At 45.2% G+C, this 11,011-nt stretch overlaps 1 protein-coding gene across 1 annotated transcript; it reads left to right on the forward strand.

Moving 5' to 3' along the window:
- The first annotated feature begins 6,832 nt into the window (after nt 1-6,832).
- Nucleotides 6,833-10,630, forward strand: LOC125544889 (BTB/POZ domain and ankyrin repeat-containing protein NPR2-like). The gene is made up of 4 exons (XM_048708673.1): nt 6,833-7,991; nt 8,307-9,057; nt 9,291-9,485; nt 9,942-10,630. The coding sequence occupies exons 1-4, from the start codon at nt 7,353-7,355 to the stop codon at nt 10,184-10,186; spliced, it is 1,830 nt and encodes a 609-aa protein (XP_048564630.1). The 5' UTR covers nt 6,833-7,352; the 3' UTR covers nt 10,187-10,630.
- Nucleotides 10,631-11,011: the final 381 nt, after the last annotated feature.

Consider the following 11,011-nt stretch of genomic DNA (forward strand, 5'->3'; position numbering starts at 1 on the left):
GTGTGCACAACACCATCTTCTCACTAAATCATTTGTCAAAGGATTCAAATATTTTCCACATGAGTCTAGGGTGTCGTTTATGCTTTATGATGAGCCATTTACTATTCCACTAGAAATTTTTGCTTACCATTGCAAACTTCCATTATGGGGTTCGCTTGATGAGCCAGCAAAGGCTGAGTATGAGACCTTCTTGACTAGCCTTTGCTACGGTGAAAATAGGGGAGTAAGGCAAGGAAGAATAAAGAGTATTCACTTTCCTGCAATTCAGTACCTTGCATTATTTAACGGGAAATGCATAGTAGGCAAGTAAGACTATAGCATACTTTGTTCGCCAGACTTGAGCCTCATTCACACCACTCTCACTAGTGAAAGGAATTATAACCTTGGAGCGATTATTGCACGTAGACTTCAGCATAATGCCAAAAGTGGTTGGTTCTATGGTGGAATTTATGCCACACGTTTAGCACGAGGACTGGGTGTTTCACCTTTGCCCTCTGATGCTATCCTTCCCACTCGGTATTTAGATTTTGATGCTTTAAAAGAGCATAAGATTCTCTCGCGAAGGGCTAATAACTTCACTTATAATTTGTTGTGGACACCTATTTGCCTGCGCCTATCACATGTTGTGGACACCTATTTGCTTGCGCCTGCTCTCTTTGATTATCACATCAAGGAAAGATCTTTTGTTCTTGAGAGCGAGGCCCAAGCTCACAACGCAGCAGTGTTGGCGGCACGGCGTGCTGAGGCCTCCGCACCGAGGGCCTCGATTAGCTACCATGCCGACTACTACCCTCCAGGCTACTGATTCACTACCAAGTTAGGCCAAAAGCCTAAGCTTGGGGGAGTACGTGTTCTCACCGACTTTATATTCATGTTCACATATCATTCCATTTGTCGGTGTTCACACTTTTTCATTGTATCATCCATGCTTAGAACTTTTTTCTTGCTTTCTTCTTTTGTGTTTGAAAAACTTTAGAAAAAAAATTAGTTATAGTAATTTACTTTCTATGCATGCTTAGTAGTAGTAATAAAAGGAAAATCCAAAAAGATTTTCTTGTTCTTATTTTGCTTGTTGGGAGCTTTCCCGTATAAATAGTTTTTCTCGTTTTTGCTTATTATTTGCTTGTTGAAGAAAAAAACAAAAACTCCAAAAATATTTCAGTGTGTTTCTCTAAAATTCTTTTCTTTTATTTGAGTTGTACCGAGGAGAAGACCACGATGAAAATGTTGAGTGGCTCTCATATGAATAACTGTTGAACTAATAAGAAATCATTTTACCTTGTCTTCTTCTGTTGAATAAAATGTTTTGTAGATTCCAGCTTAGTCCATGGCACTCTTGCACTATTATTATTTTCATATCATTCGGTCGTGCAAGTGAAAGGCAATAATGACGATATTCGATGAGCTGGCCGTGGTAAAGAGAAACTGGTATGAACTCGACTTATCTTGTCTGTGTAAATATGTTTAACCTAGTGCCCATGCTTCAGCCCATTATGATTAAACATGTTTTTAATGACAATTAGAGATTATAGTTTCTCATGCCATGCGTAAGTAGCTGGGAGTGGATAATGATCTATCTTGGATATCAACATAGTGTTAAAATGATTGTGATGCAGTATGATGACATGGTATCCTCCTCTGAATGTCCGAGTGGCTTGACTTGGTACATGTTCATGCATGTAGTTGAATCAAAACCAACATAGCCTCTATAATGTTTATGTTCATGGTGTTCATATCCTACTCATGCTAGTGTCCAATGTTACTTGTGCATAATGCCTGGTTATGATCGTTGTTGCTCTCTAGCTGGCCGCTTCCCAATCTTAAAATTGCTAGCCTTCACCTGTACTAAGTGGGGATTCTGATTGTACATCAAAAACCTTAAACCCAAAGTTATTCCAGATGAGCCCACCCATACCTACCTATATACAGTATTACCCTGCCGTCCTAAGTAAATTTGCATGTGCCACCTCTAAAAACTTATAAATTTTTTATCCATTTTGTGTGCCTGGATCATTCATGGAACAACAGGAGGTGGTCGATATCTTCCATGTTAAGCATGTTATCCTCAGGTCGAGTGTTTATTCACTCGCCATCGCACGAGGAAATGGACGGTAATAGGGATGCCCAGTCCCAAACTGCAAAACACAAAAAGAGTTCATCTCTTACATAATCAAACAAAAACTCCCAATGGAGTCAAAACCTTTACTTTCCGCTTGGGAACCGCCACTAGCATGCTTAGCATGGAAGATGCTGATAACTGATGGTCGTGAAGTGAATGAGAAGGGTGCATGTCTCAAAATATCATTTATCTCATTTTAAAACTGAGCTCTAGCACCTCTGCAAACCACCACTTCCCTCTGCGAAGAGACTTTCTATTTACTTTTATGTTGTGTCATCACCTTCTAGAAACAAGCGCCAGAAACTGAGTAGAGCACATCGGTCATGACTTATGCATTGTGTATAGCTAATGTTGGGTGCATCATGACTGGATGTTTTCCATCATGAATTATAATGTTTAGTCGTTGCTTGAACTTTGGAGGTGCTCTGCATTTATGTTTTGCGGTCTCAGAAAGGGCTAGCGAGATACCATTATTGTCATATTATATCATGATTGTTTTGACAACGTGTTGCTGTTTGAGATATCTTATTATTGCTCGCTAGTTGATTATGTCATTGATATGAATCATTATAATCTTTGAGAGTTATTGTTGACATGGTTAGTTATAATGTTGGCTGAAAACGTGGGTGCTGTTTAAGCTTATTTATGCAAACAAGAGCAAAAGAGTTCGTAAATTTTTTTCTTTCTCACTTTCAGTTTATCAACTGAATTGCTTGAGAACAAGCAAAGGTTTAAACTTGGGGAGTTGATACGTCTCCAACATATCTACTTTTTCTCTCGCTTTCCCTCTTGTTTTGGACTCTAATTTGCATGATTTGAATGAAAGTAACCCCGGATTGACGCTGTTTTCAGTAGAACTACCATGGTGTTGTTTTTGTGCAGAAATAAAAGTTCTCGAAATGGAACCAAACTTTTTGAGGATTTTTTATACCAATAATAAGAATTTCTGGAGTCAAGACCCACCGGAGAGGGGCCCCTGGGTGGGCACAACCCACCAGGGCGCGCCCCCTCTCCCGGCGCGCCCAGGTGGGTTGTACCCACCTGGTGGCCCCGCTGATGACCCCCGTGATACTATAAATTCACATATTTCCAGGAAAAAACAGGGAGAAAGAATTATCATGATCCATGAGACGGAGCCGCCGCCAAGCCCTGCTCTTCCTTGGGAGGGCAGATCTGGAGTCCGTTTGGGGCTCCGGAGAGGGGGATCTTCGATCTTCGTCATCACCAACCTATCTCCATCGCCAATTCCATGATGCTCCCCACCGGGAGTGAGTAATTCCTTCGTAGGCTCACTGGTCGGTGAGGAGCTGGATGAGATCCATCATGTAATCGAGTTAGTTTTGTTAGAGCCTGATCCCTAGTATCCACTATGTTCTTAGATTGATGTTGCTATGACTTTGCCATGCTTAATGATTGTCACTTTGGGTCCGGGTGGCATGATTTCACATCTGAACCGTTTATGAATTCATCATTATATCCATGTTTTAGATCTGATCTTGCAAGTTATAGTCACCTACTATGGTTATGATCTGGCAACCTCGGAGTGACCACAACCGGGCCCACTCCCGGTGATGAGCGTAGTTTGAGGAGTTCATGTATTCACTATGTGTTAATGCTTTGTTCCGGTTCTCTATTAAAAGGAGGTCTTAATATCCCTTAGTTTCCAATATGGACCCCGCTACTACGGGAGGGTAGGACAAAAGATGTCATGCAAGTTCTTTTAATAAAGCACGTATGACTATTTACGGAATACATGCCTACATTATATCGATGAACTGGAGCTAGTGCCGTATCGCCCTAGGTTATAACTTCTCATGATGAATATCATCCAACAAGTCAACGATCCAATGCCTACGAATTTATCCTTGTTGATCTTGTTGCGTTACTATTGCTATCATCACTATTACACTTGCTACAAATTACTGTTATCACTGTTACTGTTACCGTTGCTACTGTCACTACTATCAAAACTATCAAACTACTTTGCTACTGATCATATTGATGTAGATAATTAATCTCCAAGTGTGGTTGAATTAATAACTCAACTACTAATACCTTCAAATATTCTTTGGCTCCCCTTGTGTCAAATCTATAAATTTGGGTTGAATACTCTACCCTCGAAAACTGTTGCGATCCCCTATACTTGTGGGTTATCAGGGGGTGAATAGGCGATTTTTATGAAAGTCTTCAATACACGAGGTCTTTGTAGACGAACAGATGAAGTGAACCTATTGATATGCAGCGGAAGATAGACTACACTAGACAAGCCATAGTCAAGTAAGCAATATAGTGAAAGTACGAAGACTATCAGCAACTAGGTAGTATGGATCAGAATGGAAGACAGTATGAAGCCAAACAGGTAATAGTCTTCACACAGTGAAGTCAATCAGATCAGACAGGCAAGCAATGACTTCACGAAGACAAACTGAAAAGTAAAAGGAAGCGGGGGATAGAACCAGTTGCTTGGTGAAGACAAGGATTTGGTAGACCAGTTCCAGTTGCTGTGACAATTGTACGTCTGGTTAGGGGGGCTGAGATTGAACTCAGAAGACCGCGTCTTCACCTTATTCCCCTTGAGCAAAGGACACCCAGTCCTCGCCCAATCACTCTGGTAAGTCTTCAAGGTAGACTTTCAAACATTCACAGACTTCGTTCACCGGCGATCCGCAATGACTCTTGGATGCTCAAAACGCGACGCCTAACTGGCTGGAGGATTCACGGTCCTCAAGTGTGACAAGACTTCAGGTCACGCGGACAGAAAGACTTCAGTGATGCCTAACACTCTTTGGCTCTGGGTGTTTAGGGCTTTGTCCTCGCAAGGATCTCTCTCTCAAAGGCTTCGGAGGTGGTTGCTCTCAAACGACAAAAGCCGTGCACTAACTCTGAACAGCCACCAATTCTTGGTGTAGGGGGTGGGCTATTTGTAGCCAGGAGGCTACCCGACCTGATATGTCCGAAATGACCCTGGGTCACTAAGGAACCGACACGTGTCCAACGGTCGGATTTCAAACACACACGACAGCTTGACTTGGGCTACAAGTAAAGCTGACTCATCCAGCTCTGGATAAGTTTTGCTCTCATTGTCTTCGCTCGAAGACATAGGATTTTGGTTGAGCATCACATCAGCCACTCTGACTTTGTTCACTTGAACCCCACTTAATAGTACGGTGGTTCCTATGACTCAATAAAGAAGAAACGGAAACTACGAAACAACTATGTCTTCGCACTCCATAGTCTTCAAGTGAATGTCTTCACATGTCATAATCTTCATCGTGGATGTCTTCATGAACCACCATTATCTTCAATGTTTTCACACATTTTTAGGGGTCATCTCTGGTAGGTAAACCGAATCAATAAGGGACTAATACCTGTGTTATCCTGCAATTCTCACAAACACATTAGTCCCTCAACCAAGTTTGTTGTCAATACTCCAAAACCAACTAGGGGTGGCGATGCACTTACACAATGCCACGGTAAGAAGGAATCACTAGATCCGGTGGTGAAAGTATCGGATTTGGATGAGGATGACAAGAGGGGAGGGGCATATGAGATCTATGATGTAGCACTGGTAGCCATGACCGCACAAGAGGATTTGTGTGGCAACGTGGCCATCGACTGACAAAGCAACACTCTTATGCAAATGGAGCTGATTGATGATGGTGATAGAAGGTGCACCCACCCTAGATCAACGTGAAATCAGGATGCAGAGAAGGGGAAGCGCCCGCGCATAGGTCCCATGGAGGAGGACACCACCGTCACAGGTCACCAAGTTGTCACCGTCACAGCGAACCTCCGGCCAACAAGTTATCGCAATGAGCCGACGTCGGGCAACCATCATGACCAAACACCATGAGATACGACTACATTAGTTGTGTAGTGATATAAATTATGTCCATGATGCAAAAATATTTAGTCAGGTTCCCAACACACTCTTTTTTTGCTAGAGGATCATTACTTAGAGAAGGACACGCGAGACCATGCAGGGTTCGTGAAGGATCGAGTAGGGCCCATTCCTGCTTTTTACACGGGAGGGGCCGAGAAGGATCGAGTAGGACCCATTCCCGCATTTAACACAGGAAGGATCGAGTAGGACCCATTCCCGCATTTAACACGGGAAGGATCGAGTAGGACCCATTGCTGCATTTAATACGGGAAGGATCGAGAAGGGCCTAGCACCACGTTTAATCAACGCGGTGGGTAGCGCGACTTACAAGCAGAGCACAAGAAAACATAAAACTACAAACTAGCCCCTAAATCTCACAAAAAGGACCCCCGATAGAGAATCAAGAACGCGATCGGGTTCAAAGTCGCTCCGCCAATACAACTTACACACATAACCCCAACAAAACATAAAATTACAAACGATACCATAATCTTACAAAAAGGGCCCCAAATAGAGGACGAAGAACGCGGTTGTGTCCAAAGCTGCGCCCTAATGGGAAAAGGAGAGAAGGAAAGGGGGAGGAGTGAGAACATGGAAGAGAGAGCCTGGCAAGTGGGATCACAAGTCTTCCCCCGATTGCAGTGACGTGTGGCGCTTACGCGTACTACGTTTTGTCATTGCAAGAGTATTATATAATTTCGTAATAATGACCTCCGCGCTTTTGTACTCTGCACAAACGCCAATATGGTATTCTGTGGGGTGGCTCGTGCAATTTTACCTTCCCTTCTTCTTCTCCGACCCCAAAAGCCAGAGAAGAGAACCTGATCGAAGAAAGTGAAGAGAAGGGAAAGGTAGGGACGGGAGAAATCCAGCGGTCTCAGTCATCCTCCGCCTCCATATTCCTCCCCGTCGTCGTCTTCAATCCCCTCCCCGCCCGAGCCTCCCCCTGCTTTCCACGCAACTGCCCCCGGACTCCTCTCCCGCGACCCCACTCTCCTTCCCCGCCCCGCCAGGTCGTCGTCGTCGCTCCCAATATTTCCTCCTGCTCCCCCCACTTGGATCAGCCGGTCGCGAGGAGGAAAAAATTCCCCGAAAGCTCCCGGCTTGACGCGGCGGCGGCGGGCGGCTGCCGAGATCTGGGCTCGACGAATTCGCCGTCCCTTCCCCGCTGCGTTTAGGCGGGGTTACGTGGGGGAGTTTCCGTGCCGACGCGGATCTGTGTGGTGCCAAACAAAGCCTGCCCGAATTGCGCAGTTCGGCCGGGAGCGACCAAAAGGCAGCCTCCCCCCTTTGCCTTCACACATGGTGGTCCGGCTCTAGGGCCCTTTCGCCTCGTGCTTGGCGGCGGTGATGGAGCCGTCGTCGTCCATCACGTTCGCCTCCTCGTCGTCCTACCTGTCCAACGGCTCTAGCCCCTGCTCCGGCGCTCTGGCGCCGCTGCCCGCGGCGGACGGGTGGGGCGGGGGCGGTGGAGGGGGAGGGGGAGGGAGCAGCAGCAGCGTCGAGGCCGTGAGCCTGAATCGCCTCAGCAGCAACCTCGAGCGCCTCCTCCTCGATTCTGAACTCGACTGCAGCGACGCTGACGTCGACGTCGCGGACGGCGGTCCGCCCATCCCCGTCCACCGTTGCATCCTCGCCGTGCGCAGCTCCTTCTTCCACGACCTCTTCCGCGCCCGCGGGAGCCGCAGTGATGGGGCCGTCACTGCCTCTGCCTCCGCCACCGGAGGCGGAGCGGGAGGGGATGTGAACGGGAGGCCGCAGTACAAGATGGAGGACCTCGTCCCAGGTGGCCGTGTGGGCCGCGAGGCCTTCCTAGCGTTCATGGGGTACCTCTACACGGGCAGGCTCCGGCCGGCGCCGCTGGACGTGGTGTCATGTGCTGATCTTGTGTGCCCGCACGACTCGTGCCCGCCGGCTATCAGGTTCGCCGTCGAGCTCATGTACGCGGCTTGGACCTTCAGGATCCCCGAGCTCATGTCGCTGTTCCAGGTGAGGGATGCATACGCTCTTATTGGCTTGTTTAGAACTCCCAATTGTATATTTTATAAGTAGAATCTTTTCTCTAATCTTGGCAGCTTCAGGCTAGAAATGTTCGACTCATGGTTCTACCCTTCTCCAATTTGTTTATTTGACTGTGCACAGACATTTGCAGTATATTTGGCATGCTAATTCGAAACAGACGAAAAACAGTAAATTTGGTACATGAGTAAAAAAAGTAAATCATGGTTTCATTTCTCAATTTCACACGACCCTTTCTTTCTCTGGTGAATTGCTAATCATGGTTAAGATGATCATCTACTGCAGCGACGGCTTATGAACTTTGTTGACAAGACTCTCGCGGAAGACGTCCTACCTATTTTGCAAGTTGCTTTCCACTCGGAGCTTACTCAAGTGCGTGAAAAATGTGTTCAAAGGATTGCAAGATCGGATCTTGATATTTTGTCTTTGGATAAGGAACTCCCTCCAGAAATTGCTGACGAGATAAAAAAGATCCGTCAGAAATCTCCGCCAATTGATGGTGACACCATCATTTCGGACCCTGTACACGAGAAAAGAGTAAGAAGAATCCACAGGGCACTGGATTCTGATGATGTTGAACTTGTCAAGTTGCTTCTTAATGAGTCTGAAATCACCCTCGACGACGCAAACGCATTGCATTATGCTGCAGCTTACTGCGATTCCAAAGTTCTTACAGAGTTGTTAGGCCTGGAACTTGCCAACTTGAATTTGAAGAACAGTCGTGGGTACACAGCACTCCACCTAGCTGCTATGAGGAGAGAACCAGCTATTATTATGTGTCTCTTAAGCAAAGGAGCAGTGGCGTCGCAATTGACAGATGACGGCCGCCTTGCAAGTAATATTTGTCGAAGGTTAACAAGACTAAAAGATTACAATGCGAAGATGGAGCAGGGCCAAGAGTCAAATAAAGATAGGATGTGCATTGACATCCTAGAGAGGGAGATGATGAGGAATCCTATGACAGCGGAAGATTCTGTCACCTCACCTTTATTGGCTGATGATCTTCACATGAAACTAAGCTACCTGGAAAACAGAGGTGAAGTCTCCTTTTATGCAATGATAGTGACACTTCTAGACAAATCTTTTCTCAATATTAAAATGATGGGGGAGGTTGAGAAAAAGTACCCCTTTCTACCAAAAAATCCCTCTTTTCCCCCCCTCTCCGGTGCATATGCTATAGAAATAGGTGGCTGTAACACTTGCTGCACATTCGACTCTGCCGTATGCACCCTTTTCATAAGATGTTAAAATGATCTGTGGTCTCTGCAGTCGCGTTCGCAAGACTGTTCTTCCCTGCTGAAGCGAAGGTTGCCATGCAAATTGCACAAGCAGACGTCACACCAGAAGTTGGTGGTTTTTCTGCAGCAAGTACTTCTGGTAAACTGAGGGAAGTCGATCTGAATGAGACGCCAGTAACAAAAAACAAAAGGCTGCGTTCAAGGGTGGATGCACTAGCGAAAACAGGTGCGAACATGAGTAGTCGATCTTTCCTTTCAATTTTACTTTGTCCGGTGCTATATCGTTGGATAATTTTTTTTGAGAGAGATCGTTGGATAAATTGCTGGGTAAGCTGTTACTAGCTGTTAATACAACCATGTACACAACCTTCTACCTGAATAACTTAACGCCGTTTATTGGGTTCATTGATATTCTGTGCATGAACCTATTTATATAGCATGTGTTGTTCACAGTAAAAAACATGAACATGTAAAAGTATGTTGCCATTCTGGCATGTGGCACAAGTTCATTTCTACATATGTTTCTAGTATGTGTCTTTGCAACCTGTCGTTGTAGGTACTCTGAACACCTTGTGAACATAGGTGTTCAGTGTTGTGTATTTGCATTCAGCTCGTTCTGTGTACACGAGCAGTCTGGCAATCATATTTATTCATGAATTAAACATGTCTGTGATGGTGGCAGTGGAACTGGGCCGTCGGTACTTCCCAAACTGCTCGCAGGTGCTCGACAAATTCTTGGAAGATGGCCTGCCTGATGGCCTTGATGCGTTCCAGCAGCAAAGCGGCACCCCTGATGAGCAACAGGTGAAGAAGATGCGCTTCTGCGAGGTGAAGGAGAACGTGCGCAAAGCATACAGCAAAGACACGGCCGATAACAGCATGTTTTCGGCCCTGTCGTCAAACTCCTCGTCCTCGGCGATGAAGTGAAGGTACTGTAACAGGCTGTTTTCTCGAGATGTCAGGGCTAAAGAGGGATCGCTGGTCATGCGCATGTATAGTGCTCACCATCGTGTAAAACCGAATATGAACATGAAAGGAGGCCCCAAAATAGTAGAACATGATATATACTTTGCTGGACTTGGAGTTTGTTGGAGAAGGCTGTGCCATCCCATCCCAGATTCCCAATATCAATTTCCCATGCTGGTTGCGAAGACGGAGCCGTGGATCATCCAGCTTCGACGCTATGCATGCGTGCAGCCTGCTGTATTTGTTTCGCATAGCTGCAATACTTATATGTTTAATAATACTAGAGAGTAGTAGGCAATTGAGGCTGTAGCGGAAGTTGGAACCTACCTTAATGTAAGTGAAAGGGGACAGTTGCCCTTTGTCGAACTGTTGTTATCAATACATAGTTGATTTTCGTAGCTCAAACTTTATAGAAGCCTAGTATAGCGCCAGTGCATTGCCATGGAATCAAAAGGAAAAGAGCAAGACCATAACGAGTTCATTTGCTTTGGATCAATCATCAATTTAGATGCAACAAGATAACGACATATTGCCTTTGATCCAAATTAATTGTCGCACACTTAGTACAGCTTTAGTACAAAATTATACTAAATGTGTGTAAATTAATATGTATCCAAGGGAGTAACATTTCTCGCTACCCACAATATATTACTAGTTCAACATAAACCATTCAAAGGCTAAAATAAACATAAACAATTCAATGCAAGATCAGAGGCAAAACATCATATAATACTACTTATTGTGCCCAATTTTTCAGAACTTCTTGCGCATAGTTTCCAAATTTTT

The sequence above is a fragment of the Triticum urartu genome, chromosome 3 (genome assembly GCF_003073215.2).
Source record: "Triticum urartu cultivar G1812 chromosome 3, Tu2.1, whole genome shotgun sequence".
In the NCBI taxonomy this organism is placed as follows: domain Eukaryota; kingdom Viridiplantae; phylum Streptophyta; class Magnoliopsida; order Poales; family Poaceae; genus Triticum; species Triticum urartu.

What these genes read in the sequence shown, in the direction of transcription:
- LOC125544889 (XM_048708673.1), top strand. Translation starts at nt 7,353, where the DNA reads ATGGAGCCGTCGTCGTCCATCACGTTCGCCTCCTCGTCGTCCTACCTG. An exon ending in AGCTCATGTCGCTGTTCCAG is followed by an intron (nt 7,992 to 8,306) that starts GTGAGGGATGCA and finishes CATCTACTGCAG; the next exon opens with CGACGGCTTATGAACTTTGT. An exon ending in AAGCTACCTGGAAAACAGAG is followed by an intron (nt 9,058 to 9,290) that starts GTGAAGTCTCCT and finishes TGGTCTCTGCAG; the next exon opens with TCGCGTTCGCAAGACTGTTC.